The following is a 21619-nucleotide window of genomic DNA, read 5'->3' on the forward strand; positions in this document are numbered from 1 at the left end:
GTTGAAATTTTCTAGCAAGTCATCCTCCTTTAATTCTTTGAACATATTTCTTTTATTTTCACAAGCAATCTAGACTTAAATCACCTCTATTAATTAGGGAACTGTGGGAACACTCCAGAAGTGCAGGTTTCTAGATGCTAGCCAAGGGCTAACCTTGCAAGGCAGGCCCTTCTAGAAGTAGCAGTCCTCCACACTACTAGGCTTTGAAGCCGGGGCAGTCTACATTGAGCTACATCCCCAGCCCCTTTTCTTTTTTATTTTGAGGTAGTTTCCCTAAGATGCCAAGGCTGATCTCAAACATGTGATCTTCCTGCCTCAGCCTCCCAAGTACCTGGAACCACGGGGCTGTACCACCAGGCCTGGCTTCTTTTTCTAAGTGAACTACTTACAGTGTTTTGCCTATGAGTATAGTGGCCAAAGTTATTTTGTTGCCTTTTTAGAAGCTTAAACTCCGAATTATTTTAAAATATTTTTCCCTTAGTTTGGTAGCTATATGGTTCCATTCATGTATCAAATTAAGGACCATCATTTTGTTTTTTGTTTCAAAAAAACCTTTTTGTTGTTTCTCTAAACCTAAAATAAAGTGTAGGCTTGTTCTGCAACTAATTAGAATATAATAGCATACCTTGTATGGTTCAAATTACATACTTGGAGCAGCTTTATATTTGACAATTCTTTGTATCTCCCAAACACAATAATGCCTGTGTTTCTTTCCTCAGCACGACTGCGTGGCGTTCATGATGGTCTGTTCACAGGACAAATAGATGCTGTGGATACTCTTAATGCTACTTATAGAGTGACTTTTGATAGGGCAGGGCTTGGGACTCATACCATCCCTGACTATGAAGTTCTTGTAAGTAGTCTTTTGTAGTACATTTGGCATAAGCCTATCACAGAGATTGTTCAGTTTTCTTAAAGGTTGTGTTTAATGTAGAATCGAGGCCTCAGTTCATAAGGGAAGAGACCCTTGAAGGTTCCTAACCTGCTGTGCATAAGCCTTATATTTCCAGGGTCCCTCCATTGTACTCTTGCCACATGGTATTTCAGCTGCTTACTAATTAACCATTCCAGCTGTAGGTTAAGGTATAGTCTTCAAAATGCCTTTAAAAGTATATACCATCTTGCACTTTAAGATTTGTTCTGTTTTATCCTCACAGTGACAGGGAGGAGGAGTGTTGATTACTTTCGTTTTTCCTTGATGAAGTTGAGACTTAAGCACATTAATTTATTTAAGGCTTCTAAAGCTGTTTTCCTCACAGTCTGAGTCTAGAATCTAGACCATTTGGGAGCATTATTTCATGCTCACGCTTGACTTAGCAGTTATGAAACTGTGTAGCTTCTTGTGTGGTTGGCACAGGGGATGGGGGCTTCACATGTGCTAAGCACACGCTAGACCGCCGAGGTACATCTGACCCTGCATACCGCACTAATAAGTGAAAAGAATGTTAAGAACTAATGTAACTGCATTGTGAGACAGGTGGTTAAAAATGAATAAACACTGATTTGTTTGTTTGCTTCTTTTTCTGCACCACTAGGGATTGAACACAGGCTTTTTTTTTTTTTTCTTTTTTCTTTTTTTGAGACAAGATCTTGCTTAAGTTGTCCAGGTGAGGCTCATACTTGAAGTCCTTCTGCCTGACTCCCAGAGTGCTGGGATTACAGGCCTGTGCCGCCACACCTGGCTATACAGAATGAAGTTTTTATAATGTCTTTTTCTACGCATAATGGAAATAGTCATTTTACTCTCCTTTTTTCTTTGTTATAAATTAATTTTTAAGAATTATGACAATAATTAAAAATCAAAAAGGTTTTATCTCCTTAATGGAAAAATAGAATCTTCCTGTTCCAGTATACACTTTTCTGTTTTTCTTGGATTCTTTTGTTTGGTTGGTTGGTTGGTTTTTGGTTTTTGGTTTTTTGAGACAGGGTCTCGCTTTGTAGTTCAGGCTGGCTCTGAATTAACTGTAGCCCAGGCTGGCCTTGAACTAAGGCAATCCTCCTGCCTCAGCCTCCTGAGTGCTTCGATTACAGGCAGGCACCACCAGACCCAGCACTAATACATACTTTTTAAAAAACTATGACTTCCTAAAAAAAAAACAAAACTGACTTCCTGTTTGTTGTAAGGATTTTCATGTCAAACATCCCTTTTGGAAAGGAGCTCTAGTGGAGAAGTACTCTTGGAGTAGACATGGAACAAAATCTACCACCATAAAGTCTTCATGTTAAAGAATGAAATCATCAAAGCTCCCCTTTCAAAAAAAGAATGATTTCAGCCCAGCATAGTCTGTGCTGTTGGAAGGCTGAGGGAAGGTTGCTGAGTCCAGGAGTTTGAGACCAACCTGGGCAACATACCCCATCTCAAAACAAAACCAAACCCACAGTCTTTTTTAAAACACATGAGGAAAGCCATTTTCATGTTCCATTAATGTAATTTTCAATATGAGATTACTCAAGAATTTCTCCTTGGCTAAGAATTGAGTTTGATTCCAGTAGCGCATACTCATGTAGTCTAAATGCTGATAACCAAAGGTGGCCGTAGAGCACTTTAAAGTTAATTAAGAATTCTTTAAACTGTTTTGATCCTTTGATCTCTTTCTTCTTCTCTTCATTTTCTCTTTTGTGGGTTCAGCCTTTTGTCAGCAAAGTGTTTTCATTCTCTGATCTAGTCTTTGTCGTTTGTAGAATAATACATTCTGTTATAATCATAGACTATGCCATATAGACTATTGTAAGACATAGACTCTGAGAAATTACAAATCACAAGTTGAAATGTAATGTTTATAAAACTTACATGCTGGGTAAAGTTCTCTGAGTGTTGTGGGTTCTTCTCTGTTCCCAAAGAGTAATGAGCCTCATGAAACCATGCCAATCGCTGCCTTTGGACAGAAACAGCGGCCACCTCGATTTTTCATGACCCCGCCACGGTCACATTATACTCCTCCTCTCCAGTCACCAGGTGCAGTAAGTAATATTTTAGAAAAACCATCAGTATTTTAATTATTATGAATCCAGTCTATGTTCTCATGAGGTATGTATCCATTACAGTAACTTCATGCATTACTTGTATTGCTTTGGGGTGTCAAATATATAGTAAGTACAGTGGACCCTCGAGTTATGACCAGGCTGACATACAAACAGCTTGGGTTAGTTAGGTTAATGGAAGATTCATCTCCCTCTTGTTATCTGTAGCATGTGCCTAGGTAAGCAGCTGGATCTCAGCTGAATTGACTTAGTTACCACCAGCCCTCGGAACCGATGGGAGTTCATAAGGTCAAGGGTCCACTGTAGTTACTTCAACTCTGGAAATATTTTCCCTCTTCCTGGATTTTAATGCATTAAATATAGTAGAACTTCTTCATCTAAAAATAAGATACTTCTAAACAGTCAGTGATTGTCTTCTATTCCCATAGGACAACGATCCTTTATTAGGACAATCACCTTGGAGAAGTAAAATTTCTGGCTCTGACACTGAAACATTGGGTGGTTTTCCAGTAGAATTCCTTATTCAAGTGGTAAGAATTCCTCTGAATATCTTACTGTTTATTTAAAAACTCGGCGTCTTTGTGTTATTAATTGAAAATTGTCTAGGGACAAGTATTTTTACATTATGTAGGCTTTAAGGACTACTATTTTTGGCTGGGGCTTTAGCTCAGTGGCAATGCACCTGCCTCACAAGTGCAAGGTTCTGAGTTCAATTCCCAGGCCTGGAAAAAAGAATGTAAAAGGATTGCTATTTTCAAAATAAAAAGGAATACTATTTTCTTTATTTTTCTTTTTTTTTTGGTACCGGGGATCGAACTCGGGTCCTTGTGCTTGTGCAGCAGACAGCGAAACCACTGAGCTAAATCCCCGGCCCAAAAGGAATACTATTTTCAACAAAGCTTGAAAATGAAAGTTAGCAAAAAATGACTCAGAGGTCTTTCTTATTTGACTTTTTTTCTAAGACTAAAAGTGACTATTTGCATTTTAATTATTTAGGGACTGGACACCAAGAAACCTAAGTGTAAACCAGGTGGGGTGGCCCCACACAGTCACGCTAGCACTCTTGGGAGGCTGAGGTAGGATGATCACAAATTCAAGCCCCACCTGGGCAAATTAGTAAAACCTTGACTCGAAATTTTAAAAAAAGGACTGAGGCTATAACTCGGTGCAAAACTGGGTTTCATCCCCAGTAACTAACACACACACACACACACGTATACACAGTCTGTATTGACGTAAGTATGTAAGTATTATATGTAGTAATCTTCCTGAGTAGCCTGACTCTTAAAAATGTAATGAGTTGGGCTGGAGATTTAGCTTAGTGGTTTCGCCGCCTGCTGCGCAAGTGCAAGGACCCGAGTTCGATCCCCAGTACCAAAAAAAAAAAAAATGTAATGAGTTGTTGGTTTTGAAAATTAGATAAATCATTCAGTTTAAATCATAGTCTAATTTTTTTTTTTTAAAAAAAACTACTTTGGTTTGAGGTAAGTATAATCTTCATAAGTAAAGATGTTTATAGCCAGACGTGGTGGTGCATACCTGTAGTCCCAGCACTCAGGAGTCTGAGGCAGGGGATCACAGGTTTGAGCCTAGCCTGTGTTGTATAGTGACTTCATGAGGCTCTGTCTCAAAAAATTAAAAAAGTCGGGCATTTGGCTTAGTGTGAAAGCCCCGAGTTCAATGCCTAGTGCCAGGGGGAAAAAGATGTTTATAACATAATCCATTCAAATATTCAGTTCTTACCTTTTGGCAGTTGATACTATTTTAAGGAAAAATCTTGTCATTTGTGTGCATGTGTGTAGCATTTTCCATTAATCTTATGTTCTTAATTACCCTTGCAATACAAAGTTTCTTACACCTTTTGGCTTCCAAAGATAGTCTTGCTGTGTAGTTCAGACTGGCCTTGAACTTGTGCCAATTCTCCTGCCTCAGTCTCTGTGTGCTGGGACTACAGGCATGTGCCACCACACCTGGCCCAAAAGTAGACGTTTCCATGGGAGAGACTGAAAATATGGGAAGATCCAAGACTTATCCCTTTCTCAAATGGGACATGGAACACTTTGGGGGAGTGGGGCTAGGTTGAGAGTGGTCCAGAGAGAACCGTAAGCAAAGGGAACCGCAGCTAATTACTACTGCAGCACAGCTAAAGAATTGATATTCTGAATGACACTTATATGTTGTTGTTCTTTTTTAATAGACATTATTTTTCTAGGAGTTGTAGGTTCACAGAAGAACTGGGAGAAGAGTACAGATACTTTCTGTCTATCTCCTGCCCAACACAGTCATGGTCTGCCCCACCCCATCAGCATCCCCCACCAGAGTAGTATGTTTGTTACAGTTCGTGAAGGTATGATGACAACTTATCACCCAAAGGCCAGAGTGTTCATTAGGGTTCTCTCTCTTGGTTTTGCACATTTTAAAGGTTTAGACAAAGCTATCGGCAGTGATAGCATCATATAGAGTAGTTTCGCTGCCTTAAAAGTCTTTTGTGTTCTGCCTTTTCATCCCTTCCCTTTAGCCCCAGACACCACTGATCTTCTCACTATCAAGTTTTGCCTTTCCAGAATGTCACGTAGTTGGAATCATACAGTATATTTATTTTTCATATCTTTCACTTACTAATATGCATTTAAATTTCCTCCATATCTTTTTTGAGGGGAGGGTTGGGATTGAGACAGGGTCTTGGTATGTAGTTCAGACTGGCTTTGAACTCACTAGGTAGAACAGGCTGGCCTTGAACTCATGGCACTCCTGCCTCAGCCTCCTATGTGCTAGGATTACAGGCATGCACCACCATGCCATTTTTTTAAAGGGTCTTGCCATATAGTCCAGGTCGGCCTCACTATGTAGCCCAAAGTAGCCTCAAACTTGAGATCCTCCTGCCTCAGCATTTGCAGGGATTACAGACATGTATCACCATGCCCAGCTCCCTCCGTGTCTCTTCATGGCTTGATGTCTCAGTCCTTTTAGCACTGAATCGTATTCCATTGTATGAACATGCCACCATTTGTGTATCCATTCACCTATTGAAAGATGTCTTGGACCGGGGATTTAGCTCAGTGGTTTCGCTGCCTGCTTGCACAAGTGCAAGGACCCAAGTTCAAACCCCAGTACCAAAAAAAAAAAAAAGAAAGATGTCTTGATTGCTTCCAAGTTTTGACAGTTATGAATTATGGCTCTGCCATAATTTTTGCAGCACTTTGTCAAGACGTAAGTTTTTCTCTCCTTTTGTATTTTGTAAACTGTTGATTGCATCTAGAAGTTGGTTAGGTCATTCCTTCTTTGCTTAGAAGCTGAAATAGTTAAGAATGTCCCCAATCAATTGTTTACCTAGTGGTAATGGTTTGTAACGGAAATGCAAGATAAATGTTATACTTTCTGCTTTGCCTCCCAACTTACCAAATAGTGAGTTTGGTCACTAGCCATTTTCTTACACCCCACCCCCACCCCTCCTGTACTGGGGATCAGACTCTGGACCTTGTGCTTTTGAGGCAGGTGAGAGGCAGGCATGGTGCTGCTGAGCTAAATCCCCAGCCCTAGCAATACAATACAATTTTTTTTTTTTTAAGGATCAGTGTGAACTTACAGATTTGAACATTTGTGCTTTAGTTCTTTGCAGTCATTATTCTTATAGTCTACAAATGTCCTATTTTGAGCTGTAAAAGCTTGGTCAAGTTGACTCCTTAGTCCTTTTAACATGTCCTAGTTACATGGATTTTAAAATAATATTTTCGGGCCAGGGATTTAGCTCAGTGGCACAGCGCCTGCATGGCAAGTGCAAGGTCTTGAGTTCAGTCCCTGGTACCAAAAAAAGTAATAATAATATTTTCTTATCAGCTAAATAAAGTAAAATATCTATATATAATATATAAAATAAAATGTTTTGCCGTATTTATATTGAGACACTGAAATTTGCTTAACTGTCGTAGTGAAAAATTGGACATTTTCTGACTAAAATACCTAAATGCCTCTGTTTATTCCAAAACATTTCTTCTTTATAGACTAAATTATCAAAAATTCTCATGATTAAAAAGGAACATATCAAGAAATTAAGGGAAATGAACACAGAAGCAGAAAAACTGGTAAGGATTTTTATTTATTATTTATTTTATGATTCCCTTTGTGCCTATATCTAATAGTTTTTAAATATCTTGTGGAAAATAACCTTGAGGTAAATGTTATTTTTAAATCATCATTTGCTATCACTACTCTTGTAATGTTGAACACATGCTAATAAATAGCAGTGCTATGCAGTGCATTGCCCCAGACCCCATTATGCTATTGAGTGTACAGCTGAGTAAAAGTCATGAATATATTAAGTTTTTGATAGATTGCATGAGTATAGAATCTCTAGGACATGTGCATCTGACTAAGGAAGTTATAATGACAGTGATTTTTAAAATTGTTTCAGAATAAATAAATCAAGAAACATAGAAAAAAAAAAGAAAAAGAAACATAGTTGTATGTGGTGGCACATGCCTGTAATCCCAGCACTTGGGAGGCTGAAACAGGAGGCTAGCCTCGAATTCGAGGCCAGCCTGGACTGCGTAGTGAGTTCAAGGCCAGCCTGAATTGCATAGTGAGTCCCTATCTCAAAAGAACAAAATCAAACATACATATATACATATGTTGTCATCTTTAAGATATCCTGGCAGGGTTTATATTCTGTTAATCTTGTTAGTCAAAAAAATGCAGTCACGGGCTGGGGATTTAGCTCAGTGGTTTTGCCGCCTGCTGCGCAAGCGCAAGGACCCGAGTTCAATCCCCAGTACCAAAAAAAAAAAAAAAAAAAAATGCAGTCAGTTCTGTTCATAAGAGAATTATCAGAGGGATTTTTAAAGCCATGTAGAAAATCTTCACTAGGAAAGTCTTTGAATTGTAATGAGTTGACATTTTGCTAGAGGCTTTGTAGGCTGGGGAATGGGCCTTATCTCAAGCACTCTGATGGACTGGAAATGCTGAATGGGAGTGTGACAGCAGGAGAGGGCTCAGACAGGCCCAGGGAGCAGAGCACAGTGCTGTGCCTTATTATCTCATGTGATCTCTTCGTTTTCTGGTATTGGCAACTGAAGACCAAAGCATCCAGGAGATTTCAGTCCAAAACCATGCTGCTGTCGAGTAGGACAGATGCTGCAATGTAGGCTTCTCAATTCCCTTCAGTTCATCGAAGCATAATGTGAAGCTAGTATTACAGATGCAGGCTATCCTACTGCATTCTAACTCTTACCTCACTTTCCATCAGTTCGGTGTCTATTCTTTTTTTTTTTTTTTCCTCTCAGTACTGGGGATTGAACTCAGGACCTTGTGCTTACAAGGCGGGTGCAGTGCCACTGAGCTAAATCCCCGGCCCTCTGTGTCTATTCTTTATGATTTTTTAGGGCTTCTTACGCTTCTGTTTTTTCTGATGACTTAATCATCTCTCCTATCTTTATGCATGGTTGAATTATTTCCCTTTTTTTTTTTCCCCCCTGCGGTATAGGAATCAAACTCAGGACCTTGCACTTGTGAGGCAGGCGCAGTACCACTGAGCTAAATCCCTGGTCCATGAATTGTTTCCCTTTAATATTACTAGTTGGGACTTTTTCTGCTGAGTTCCTGGAGTATTGAGCTTACATTAACCCAGTTAGTCTTACCTAGTTTCAAATAAAGATCTATTCTGGTATTGGCTTGACTTCTTTGGCATGTGAGCTCTCTGTAGAAAAGGTCTACTTGGCTTGATATGTTTTATTTATGATTAAAATAATTTTTATAAAAATTCAAATATTATGAAATTATTTAATGAAGAGTAGTTCTTTATAATTTCTCCCCATAAATATTATAACATGTTTATTTAGATATACATGCAGACTTATTTTTCTCTACATATACCTACCATCAAGTAGTTTTAATTTTTTTTTTTTTTTGGTACCAGGGATCGAATAAATTTTTTGTCTAACAAGAATACAATTATGTTATTGTGTATTGGCTTATCTCATCTTTTTAAACTGTTATACCATAATTTAAGCAATCTTCTATTAATGAATATTTGGATTATACTAAAATAATGCTAACTATATACTAAAATATTTTATACTAAAATAGTGCTATCTTTGTTCTAATAACTTTGTACTCTTGTGTCTTGTCTGTAGGATAAGTTCTTTTTTTAACCAGCACAAAAATTGTACATATTTATATATTACACTTAGGGAGTACCATGTGCCACTTCAATCCACCTGTCTATTGTATAATGTTCAAATCAGACTATGCATTCTGTTGCCTCAAATATTTATCATTTCTTTGTGGTCTAAACATTCAAAATCCTAAGATAAATTCTTAAAATGGCTACACTATGTGAAGTTTTTAAAGATTTGATAAAACTTTTAGTTTAAAAACAGCATGCGCTTTTTTCCCGTTTTACAATTCCACACCAAATATGAAGTACAAAAAGAGAAGCAGAAGAAGTAGAACAGTCTGTTTAACAAAGTGAACTTTAGAATTTTTTCTGGCACGTTGCTATGTGAAACAGCAACCCTGGCTACAAGGAGGCTCGTACTGGAGCCCTGAAGAAGCCACAGGCCGGGAAATACCGGAGCTGGCAGATGCCGTGCAGTGCGGGCTGGGAGTGTGGCTCGGGGGTTCCCATGCCTGCTGCGCCAGCACAAGGTCCCAAGTTCCATCCCCAGTACCAGAAAAGAAGAGAGAGAACAGAACAGAGCGGAACAGACACTCCCAGAGCAATCTGACTTCACAATTGGAGAAAGGCTAAAGTTTTCTCTCTGCTTAGGGTGAGGGTAGACTCAGTAATTTCAGTGAACCTTTCACTGAACAACTGTTTCTTCTGTAATAGACTATTGAAGTAACTTGCTTGGAGACACAGAGCATTAATAAGATATTAAGGAGTTACAGGTTTTGAATCTAGGAATCAAGGAAACTCAGAAGGGAGAACCTGGTGTTTATGGTTCCTTTTACTTGAGGACTGCAGAAAAAACGACTGAGAAACTCATTGAATCCTTGAAAGCCTTGCAGGAGTTGGGGAGACAAAACTAGAGGCCACATGGGCCAGGGATTTAGCTCAGTGGTTCTGCCATCTGCCTCACAAGTGCAAGGACCCAAGTTCGATCCTCGGTAGGAGAAAAAAAAGAACTAGAGGCCAGAGTTCCATCGGTGAAAGGAGCGAGGAATGGACCCCAGAGACCCTGAGCAGCTCCACCACCACTGCTGGCCCATGAAGATCTGCCACACCCGGGGGGAGCCACTGCTGGCTCTGTCATCACCACAAACAGCCAGGTGGAGACCCAGCAGTGCCCCAGCCCTTAGCACTTCAACCCCAAGCCCCGCACCATGGGCAGCCACGGGGTCAAGAAGGTCATTACAATGAAGATTTGGGGACGGTAAAATGGTTCAGTTAAGAAACAGATGTGGTTTCATCAACAGGAATGACACCAAGAAATCTGTGTTTGTGCCCAGACTGCTGTAAAGAACAACCCTAAGAAGTACCTCCATAGTGTAGGACTTGGGGAGACTGGAGTTTGATGTTGCTGAAGAAGAAAAAGGCATGGAGACAGTAATGTCTCAGGCCCTGGTGGAGTTTCCAGTTCAGGGCACACAACAGACATCACCATTCTACATGCTGCCCATGTTGCAGGGTCCTCTGTGCAGTTCCTGGCAGAATGCAAAACAGTGAGAGCTGGGAAGAATGAAGGGCCAGAGAACATGCCCAAAGGCCAGGCCCATGCCAGCCTTACCCTACTGCAGGCGAAGGTTCCACCTTCCTATATATGGAAGACCCTACGGGCCACAACCACAGGATTCCAAACCTGCTGTGCAGGAGAGCAAAACAGACCAGTGAGACAGAGTGTGTATTGATTTTATAGACCATGATTCCACAAGGACCCTTCTCGCCAGCCCAGCCTAGAGAAGATGGCAAGGACTTGAGAAGGACAGTCTTGCAGATGAGACCCAAGGTCAGCAGTCACCTTAGTGTCCCTGCTATTAGTTACCACAGCAGACACCCAGAAGACCCTCAATCACAGGATGGCAAAGAGATAAAGGCCTCTGATCCACCAGCAGAGAGCAGGGCAGGGCCAAGGAAATGCAGGCTTAACATCTCTACCTTCATCTGGTTTAGTCACCCACCAAGAAGAAACGAGTATGAGGCGGCCTGAGGCGTGGTGTCCCCGGAGTTTGCCCGGAGCGCAGGAAAGTTTCCCCCAGAGTCTGCGCTGCTGGCGATGCCCGCAAGGTTACTTTATTTAATGGATCTGCAAAGGACAAGAAAGGAATGAAGCTTTAAGAAAGAGCAAATCATGTGGTCTTCATATTCAGTAATGAAGAGAGATGCAGCCATCTGAAATGGTCATGAACCCCCCGAGCAAGTCTTCCTGTCTCTGGTGATATTTGGAGTAGCAGGGCTCCTCCTCTTCATGTATTTGCAAGTCTGGATTGAAGAACAGCATACAGATTCCACGATGGAGGATCAGAACAAGACTTCAGTATATCAAGAAATATATATGGGAGAAACATGGTTTAGTCTGTCAGTAATAAACTGCATCATATATCAGAAAACAAGTCGTATAATGATGCCCTACAAATAAAATGCAGTTCATTAAAAAAAAAAAGTATGAAATTCCAGCAATATGAAGTGAACAAAGGATTAGACCTGAAGACCTTAAGTGTTGCTTTTTGCCCATTGACCAGATAACTAGGACTATTCACATTGTCTATGCAGCATGGAGTTTTTATTATTTTTACCTAAAGATGTGTTTTTTTGGTAATGACAGACATTTTTTTTTTAAGCCTGGTTTTTCTCAGTACAGCTTTAAAAGTTTTTTAATTGTTTTATATCTAGTCAAGTAGAGATTTTTAAGAACTTCATTTTTGGTTTATAATAAAAGTTTACACTGCGCAAGCACAAGGACCCGAGTTCAATCCCCGGTACCAAAAAAAAAAGTTTACAATTTCTTTTTTTTTTTTTCAAAAAAGCAAACTGCAATAAAAGACTTAAATAATTGAAACAAAACTAGAATCTAGAGATGGACCAAGGATTAGGAATTAGCAAGCCTTCTATGCTCTGAATTGGGACCCCAAAACTGAGCACAGACATTACAAAAGAATTACAGCTGCTCTCATCTGTGCACATAGATGTAAGAATCCTAAACAAAATATTTTAAAATGGGATTTGTTAATATACAGGGTACATCACTGCAGTCAAGTAGGGCTTGTTCCAAGAAGGCAGATGGGTTTATAATCAGAAATAAGTAAGTAGAGTCAGGACCATAGAAGGTGACAGTATGATCTCTTTTTCTGTCTGCTTTTTTTCAGCATAGTGATTTTTTTTTTTTTTAGCGTAGTGATTTTGAGAGTCATCCACTTGGTTGTGTGTTTCAAAATTCACATGACATGGAACCCAGGATCTTGCATATGCTAGGCAAGCACTCTGCTACTGAGCTACTGTATTTTTTGTATTTCCCCAAAAGACACAATGTTCAGGGGGTGTCTTATTTTTTCATGTACAACAGTCTACATTTATTCAAATGCAATCATGTCATCGTCTTCTGAAACATTGTCATAACTCTCCAAACCCCAATTTCTTTCACCTCCATTTCCTGTAGAACCACTGGCCCCAATCTTTCATGTCCAGCAACGGAGCTGTCCTTAATTGAGCGCTTCTTGTCCACGTAGCCTGTTCGTAGTGCATTGGCAACACAGCTGTCAGTGATTTTGTCTCATGAATTCTTCATCCAAGACACAACCTCTTGCAGGCTGGGCTTCCCAGAGTCTCCATTAAATCAGGTGTTAATTGGAGACTTATGAGACAGGAGTGGCAACAAAAATGATAACAGTTAAGGTAATGGTCCACACAAAAGCAGTGAAAAATCGTAGGTACTGAGTCAGAAAACGCTCTTTATTTCACGCAAGGACATTAAGTCCAACCGTTATAACACACAGCGTACCAAATTTATCAAGTATGCACATTGTGTTTGTAATCCAGTTGGTCACTCAGCAGTAAGTCATCAGTTCATCTGTGTACATAGGCATTTACCTCTCATCCAAAGGCACCCGCTTGGGTATTTACAAATACTTAGTTATAATTTATATTATCATTTATTTTAAGTGTAATGTCAATAATTATATTTAATTACATATTAATATTATTTTATAATTCAGTACGTCCATCATGGGTTACAATGGACATACTAAATGGGTCCATCTGGGGACTTGTTTTGGGGGTAGTGCTTACCGTATAGCATCCTGAAAAAGCATGCTAGGGCTTATTTTCTAGTTAGGGCTTATTTTCAGAGAAATGCGGTGTGTTCCCAGCCCCCAAGTTTCTTTTTGCTGCTAAGTAGTATCTCATTGTGTAGATGTTCCACAATTTATTTATCCACTGTCCAGTTGATAGACATTTGGATGCTTAGAGTTTTAGGTATTACAATGAAAGTAGCCTTCGTGAATAAGCCTTTGCATGGACGTGTGTTTTCCTTTCCTTTGGGTTATAGTAGGTATGTAAGAACTGTTGTTTTTTACTCGGGTGTTTACTGGGTAGTAACTCAGTGAATTGTACATCTCTCTTTTGTGTGCTTTTCTCTATGAATGTTAGACTTTTCAGTTGAAACAAAAACAACACTGAACTCTAAGGTGAAATTTTACCTGAGTGAGTCATTCTACCATTTAGGGAGCCCACAACCTATCAGCCACCTTCTTTCCCACTCTGAAGCACAACCCAGTAGTTGACATAACCCATTACAGTCATCCCATGTAAACACAGGACCTGATAGTATTGCACCCTATCCATACATACCTGTGATAATATTTATATATTAACACAGTAAGATATTAAAAGCAATCAGTAATAAAATAGAACATATATAACAACATGCTATAATAAAGATGATGTGAGTGCAGATTCTCTCTCAAGATATTATTGTTCTACACTCATGCTCCATGTGTTGATTGGAGATGAAGTGAGGTCAATGCACAGGTAGGCGTGATGCCGTGTTAGGCCAAGTTTAAGAGTCTTGATGGTTATAATTGATACGTATTGACTTATCCTTGTTGATATTTTCCTGTTGTTGGCTCTTTATTTTTTACTTTTCCCCCTTTCCCTTTAGTTTCTTGCCTTGCCTGGTGGGTTCGCTCTGTTGGGCCTCCTGGAGTTGTGACCATTGTCTTTTTGTAGGATATTGTTTAGAATTGTTTGGAGCACTGGTTTGGTGTTCATGAAATTTCTCAGGTATTCTTTGCCATGGAAGTGTCTAATTTCCCCATCAATTTTGAAAGACAATTTTGCAGGATACAACAATCTAGGTTGGAGGTTATTTTCTTTTAGGGCTTGAAACACTTCACTCCAGGCTGTCCTTGCCTTGAGGGTTTTTGTTGAGAAGTCTGCTGTGATTCTGATGGGCTTTCCTTTGTAGGTGATTTGTTTCTTTTCTCTAACTGCCTGTAGGATTTTGTTCTTCTGTTGGGTTTCTGAGATCTTGACTATTATATGTCTAGGTATAGATTTTTTTTTTGTCATGGCTAGTTGGAGTTCTACATGTCTCATTTATCTGTATGTCAAATTCTTTTCCTCTGCTTGGGAAGTTTTCTGCCATTACTTATGTAAACAGATTTTTTTGTGTCATTTGTACTTTCTCCTGCTTTTTCATGGACTCCTATCAGTCTTCTTCTTTTTTTTTTTTTTTTGGCACCAGGGATCGAACTCTGGACCTTGCACTTGTGAGGCAGGCGGCAGCACCACTGAGCTAAATCCCCAGCCCTCCTGTCAGTCTTATGTTATTTTTCTTTGCATCATCTAGCAGCTGCTGGATCAATTTCTCGTGGTCCCTTAGTATTTTTAAGAAATCTCTCTTTTCATGGTCACTAACCACAGTCCTGTCTTCTGTATCTGATATTCTGTCTTCACATTTGCTCATTCTACTAGGAATACTTTCATTGGAGTTTTTAATCTCCTGGATATCTGTTTGAATCTGTTTCATGAATTCCATTTCTTTCCTATGTTGGGCGATCATAGTTTCCATTTCTTTCCTATGCTGGGCATTCATGGCTTCCATCATGGTCCTGAGCTCATCTGTTTTTTTTAATCTGTTTCTGTTCTAGAGTCTAATCAGTCTTTCATTCTGCTCACCATCTCTGTAGTTATCTGGTAAATTATTTCTGTTTTGAATTTTTCTAGACCCTCATTCATCTGTTCTGTTACTTCCCGTGCTATCAGTTCAGGGTGTCCAGAAAATCTGATTGATTATCAGATTTTTCCACTTCATTGTCCCCAGAATTTCCCTGTGGTGAGCTGGAAGTCTGGGTTTGCGCCTTGTTTAGGTGTCTTCTCATTTCTGTTTTTGTTGGTGGTGCTGTTTTTAGTTTAATTCTTGGGCTGATACTTCAATATTGCTTATTGTGAGTATCTTTATTGCTTGTATTTAGAACTTTTATGAAATGCTTGCTTCTCAGAGGTGTCTTCCAGGTATAGGTCTTTAGGCTTTGAGTCCCAAATGACTCTTAAACAATCTTGTTTTCAGTATACCAGGGAGGATAACTGATTAGATCATAACACCTTAGCCCAAATGATACAATCAGCATCAACAGTACCATCAAACACAGCTTAGAAAATGACAATTTATGGTAGCTATTAATCTTTCACCTTTAACCATGTGAGCTAGATCAAAATTGAGGAACAGCCCAAAATATCTTTGTAGTAAATAAACCCTTCAATATAGCAAATTTACCCTTCAGGATGAGGACTTAGGAGGAGTTAGGGAGGGAGAAATAGAGAAATAGGAGAGGAAAAGGTTAGAAGTTAGGCTAGAGGACACAAGAAGATCATGCAAATTCTGGGAAGCTGGAAGACAAGAGGAAAAGAGTGAAGGAACAAAGACAAGAACAGAACAAACTAACAGCAATAGGGAAGCTAGAAACTGTATTCACCTTCCTGTAAGAATAATGACAATCAAAAGAAGGGAAAGAGAGAGAAAATCCAAAATAGGACAGGAACAGGAACAAAGAGGGAGAGAAATGCAGAACAAGAAAGGGGAGAGAGAGAGAAAGAACATATATATAGAGAGAGAAAGAACATATATATAGAGAGAGAAAGAACATATAGAGAGAGAGAGAAAGAGAGAGAAAGGGCCTCCATCTCTGCAGGGTTCTGCTGCAGGTTCCAGCTGCCCTTCCCCCAAAGTGAATCCAGGTTCAGATGGGAGGTGATGATCCCACAAACCCCAGTGGTCTGGGGTGCCTTTATTGCAGAGATTTTCTTCACTTTCCCAGTGGGCTTCAGTTTTCATTGAGGAGCCTCAGAGAGGCCCTCTCTCTGTTGTTTGCTTCTGCTCTGTCTTCTGGAGCTCAGAACCATGGCCTTTATGGCCCCTGGTGCCTCTGCAGTGCGGATTCAGATACCACACGATCTGTGTGCAGCGTGGTCCAGGGCAGCTGGCCTCCGAGCCAGGGATCTGGGGCCCAAGTGTAAGAGCCTTGAGCATAACTATTGCAATACTGCAAGTCCAGCTCACAGCCAAGGTGGCTACTAAGTAACTAATGATAAATTAGAAAATGATTCGCTCTCCAGTGGGGTGCCTTGAAACTTCTCATTCTGCTGGCAGCAGTACACAATTGGAAATTTATGAATGGTCTACAGTGGACCCTTGAATTACAAACTCAGTTCATTCTTGAGGGCTGGTTGTAACTCAGGTTAGTCAGTTGAAGGCTCAGGCTCCTCTACACAGCCTTCAAAGTCTCTCTCTTGAACACAGGCAGATCTCTGTCCTTGAGAGACACTGGCCCAGGATTTCTCAGTTAACCCCACACAGGAAAGGTTGTAATGTTCCTTCCAAAACTGTTTAATGGTTAAATCTGTATCTGAAACTATCTGGAAGCACAAGCAGTCACCATTCAGGTTGTAACTCAAGACTTTGGTTGTAAGTTAAAACAAAAATTCCAATCATAACCCAAGTTGCTCATATGTCAGGCTGGTCATAACTCAAGGGTCTGTTGTGTTTCTGGAATTGTCCGTTTAATAATTTTCTTTTTTCTTTTTCTTCTTTTCCATTTAATATTTTGAAACAGTGATTAAATGCAAGTAACTAAAATGTGAGGAAGTGAAATCATAGCTAAGGGAGAACTAATATATATTCATGTTCATAGTTATATTTGACTCATAGAGACGTGGAGAAGAAAAACCAGGAAACTCACAGGAACTACCCATTTCTTCATTAAATATGAATAAGCAACCAAAACTACTGGCCATACAGGAAAAGGAATTGCATGAAAGGAAAAGCAAGATAAAAAGAAAAATCAGCTCCTAAGCTTAATTCAGGGAATGGGTAAAATTTTTTAAGTGGGGATGCTTCAAATCAGGCATGGTGGAACTCACTTGTAATCCCAGCACTCAGGAGGCTGAGACAGGAGGATCGCTGCGAGTTTGAGGCCAACCTGGGCTGTACCTAGTGAGCTCAAGGCCAGCCTGCACTACAAAGTGAGACTCTCCAAAACACACAAAAAAATGAATATACTTCAAAAAAGGAGAGATTGTTCAAAACATACAAAGTTTTGGTTAGGATAGGTAAATTCTGGAGATCTGTTGTATGGCATGATAATTGTAGTCAGTAATGTATTTTATACTTGAAAACTGCTAAGATAGCTTGTAAGTGTTCTCGCTATAAAAATATGTCGGTGATAGATGTTAATTAGATTGATTTAATCATTCCAAAGTGTACATCAATACAGAGTATTATATTTTTTTAAAAGGGAGGGGGCTGGGTATTTAGCTCAGTGGCGCCAAGCCTGCCGGCCAAACGCAAGGCCATGAGTTCAATTCCCAGTACCAAAAGTAAAATAAAAAAAAAATATATAGACTACCGTATTTAAAAAGTATACATCTATCAGAGCACCACATTGTATGCATAAATATATATAACTTTTGTCTACTTATCCTAATGACAGTAGAAGGAGAACCATAGACAGTACTTGGAGATTTAAAAAAATATTCCATTCCATAAATAGGAAACTATTAAAAGATACAATCAAAAAACCAAAAGTATTTCATTTATTTAAAGAATGCCAAAATTTTCTAAACATAATACAAAATTCAGAAGTTATAAAAGATTGATTGCCAGGGACTTAGCTCAGTGGTTCCGCCACCTGCCCCAAAAGGACAGGGACCCAAGTTCGATCCCTGGTACCAAAGAAAAAAAAAAGATTGATAAATTTGCCTAAAAATGAAAAATCTCCTCATAGCAGAAATCACCATGTAAGTAAAGTCAAACAGAACAAGTTGAGGGAAAGTATTTACAGCTCATGTCATAAGATGCTAATTTCTTATTTTTCTATTCTGTAAATATTTGTTCGTTCCTGTTGATCTGTTGTATAGTTTAACTCTGGTGTCTCTTTGTAGATTGTCTAAATGATCTGTGCACTGATGAACATGTAGCATTGAGTAATAGTAATAATGAGCCTATCTCTCTGTTTAAAAAAAAAAGATGCTAATTTCTCTAAAATATAAAATGCTCCCTCAAAACAATAAAATAACGATCACCCACCTAGAAGATAACGAGCATAGAGTATGAGTAGCATACACGTACAAATGCTTCCCCTGTCCTGGGAGTTGAACCCAGGGCCTTCACACAGAGCTACATCCCCGGCCCTTTTTACTTTTCATCTTGAGGTGGGGTCTTATTAAGTTCCCCAGACTCAGCCCAAACTTGTAGCCCTCCTGCCTCAGCCTCCCAGAGTGCCAGGATTACAGGTGTGTGCCACCAAGCCCAGCTAGTTTTTGTTTCTACTAGTCACATATTCAGTAGTCGTTGTGCAGGCATGTAGTGGTATGTGCTTGTAAGCCCAGCTCTGGGAGACTGAGATGGGAGGATCACAAATCTGAGCCCATCCTGGGCAGTTCAGCAACTCTGTGAAACTCTGTCTCAAAAAGGAAAAAGAAGAGAAGGGCTGGGGATGTAGCTCAGTGTGAAGGCCCTGGGTTAATCCCTGATACTATAAAGACTAAAAAGAAGAAACTAACAACAGACGAGAATGTGGGGAAATAGCTATGCTTACATACAGATGAGTAAATCACCCACAGTCTTCTGACAGTACATCAAGATTGTACTGGAAGGCAGCCTGGCCACGTTGATAACTAGAAGTTCTAGAGTGTCACTCTGGAGAAGAAGTAATCATATATGGGTGAAGGTGTGCCTGCAAGGATTTCCCTGAAGCATTGTTCATAATAGCAAAATATTAGAAATACTTGAAATAACCATCTGCAAGCTGGGTGGATGTAATCCCAGCACTCAGGAGGCTGAGACAGGAGGATTGCCATGAGTTTAAGGCCACCCAGAGCTATATAGTAAGTTCGACCAGCCTGAACTGTACAGCAAGACCTTGTCTCAAAACAAAAAACAAAAGAACCACCTATAGAGGACTAATCAGTTAAATCCACACTCTTAGGGCTGGGGATTTAGCCCAGTAGTTCCACCCCCTGCCTCACAAGTGCAAGGTCCAGAGTTCGATCACCAGTACCAAAAAAAAAAATAAATCTACACTCTTTTTTTTTTTATCCACATTCTTATACATGAACTGCTAACTCTTATTTTCTTTCTTGTCCCCTAAAAGCATATCTCTACCCATTGCTTGCCCTCAACACAAGAAAACCATTCATAACTTTGTGTTTTTTGTCTTTGTTTTTGTTTTTGTTTTCGTACCTTACGCTTGCGAGGCAGGCAGAAGAACCACTGAGCAGTTTCAGATGCCTCATCTTATTCAAGCAGGCTTAATTCAGTGTCACATTCTTGCCTTTTTAAAATTGTATTTGTGAAATTGTATTCTTCTAAAATATTACTGTTCTTGTTGAATTTGATGTTTTCTTTGCAGTACTAAGGACCCAGAGCCTTTGCACCTAGCAGTACCAGCCTATTTGTCATGGCTTGTGCTGAGATGTACCCCCAAGGCCTCATGCGGTCATAGGTGGGGCGCTTTTTTTCCCAGAAGTGGCTGGATCTAGAGTGTGTGATGCTAGAATTGATTGATGGTGCAGTGCTGGTCTCAGGGCACTAGGAGTAAGGGTGTGAGTGGTCCCCCACTAAGTAGCCTAGTTTTTTTGTTTTGTTTGTTTGCTTGTTTTATACCAGGGATGAACTCTCGACCTTGTGCTTTCAAGACAGGCTGTGCATGGAACCACTGAGCTAAATCCCCGGCCCCACTGTTAAGGGTTTTTTGTGGCTTTTCTACATTGTGCATGCCATGAACTGTTCCTACCCTGCCTTGGAGTCAGCTGATTATGGATTAACAAACTGAACTAAATAAACCTTTCCCCCTTTAACTTATAGGTGTTGGGTATTTTGTCTCAGCAATGAGAAAAGTAACTAAGACATAATTTTTGTGTTTTTATTCTGAGACAGGGCTGCCCAGGCTGGGCCCAAATTTGTGATACTCTTGTCTCAGCCTCCCAGAGTGCAGGGATTACAAGTGTGGCCACCACACCCAACCTAGGTTTTTTGTTTTGGGGTTTTTGTTTGTTTGTTTGCTTTTTGTTTTTAATGGTTCCTTAGTGAAATCATTCTGTTATTTAACATCTTAGTCAACTCCCAACTTTGTACATGTTGATGTATATATGTAAACCCTTTGCATGTCTTAAATAATTTATAAAAATGTTGAACACTAAGATAAGGGTAGATATTTTCAATACTCTCACAGGAATTCTGTGCAAGGTGATAACTCAGCCTTTAATCTTGATGTTTTTTTGTGGTGTTTTTGGTACCAGGGATTGAACTCGGGTCCTTGCACTTGCAAGGCAGGTGCTGGAACCACTGAGCTAAATCCCCGGCCCCATAATCTTGATTTTGATTAACTAGTTCTGAGTCTGTAAAAAGAGACTTGGTCAAATACTCAGTTATACCTCTATTTGTTCTGGGGAGTGTTTCAAAAAATCCCATGAATGTGTACATTTTTACTATAGTAAAAGACACATTGTCATTAATCTCCCTCAAAATACTCCTCCTTGCTTTGAAGTCACTTATCCTATTGTTCTTGCCACTTTCTGAGGCAGTTCTAAAGGTTCTCCTTCATGAGTGTCTTTAGTTGAACTATCCTGGCTGCCTCGATGTCTGAAATCAGTACAAAGCTTCTACCTGTTACCTTTCGTTGTTATTATGACTTCGGGAAAGAGCCAGAAGTCACATGGTGCCAGACCCAGTAAATAACGAAGGCACGGACACACTGTCATGTGTTTACAAGCCTGCCTTTCATTAAGGCAGGAGACAGCAGCATTCACCATAATTTCGATCATGCTTTGTAAAGACACAAAAGAGGACTAGTGGAATGGATCAGAAATTGGCAGACATGATGGGGTAAGCCTGTTCAAAGTGATGGGGAGAATTTAGAGGAGGATTAACCTCGGTCTTCTTACTGTAAATTTTTTAAATGTAAGCATTCACTGTATGTTTGGGTCACACTTGCATGTCCCTAGTAAGTACATAGTTCCCAACAAGGAAGTGTCCTATTTATCTTTTCATTCTTTTTTTTTTTTTCTGGTACTGGGGATCGAACTCGGGTCCTTGCGCTTGCGCAGCAGGTGGTGAAACCACTGAGCTAAATCCCTGGCCCTGTCTTTTCATTCTTAGAACCTACAAATCTTTTGGATAGTCTGGTGGCCTTAACTCCATAAAAGCTG

At 39.8% G+C, this 21619-nt stretch overlaps 1 protein-coding gene across 2 annotated transcripts in view; it reads left to right on the forward strand.

Moving 5' to 3' along the window:
• Lin9 (lin-9 DREAM MuvB core complex component) overlaps positions 1–21619 on the forward strand; it is a 62598-nt gene that overhangs the window by 34122 nt on the left and 6857 nt on the right. For both annotated transcript variants that reach the window (XM_021242407.2, XM_004861986.3), the window contains 4 exons: positions 720–853; positions 2842–2961; positions 3411–3512; positions 6984–7064. In XM_021242407.2, coding sequence (XP_021098066.1) covers positions 720–853; positions 2842–2961; positions 3411–3512; positions 6984–7064 — 437 coding nt within the window. The remainder of the gene's footprint in view (positions 1–719; positions 854–2841; positions 2962–3410; positions 3513–6983; positions 7065–21619) is intronic.

Source organism: Heterocephalus glaber, unplaced genomic scaffold, assembly GCF_053883595.1.
Source record: "Heterocephalus glaber isolate CG9 unplaced genomic scaffold, H.glaber_assembly_v1.0 deba00001600, whole genome shotgun sequence".
Taxonomy (NCBI): domain Eukaryota; kingdom Metazoa; phylum Chordata; class Mammalia; order Rodentia; family Bathyergidae; genus Heterocephalus; species Heterocephalus glaber.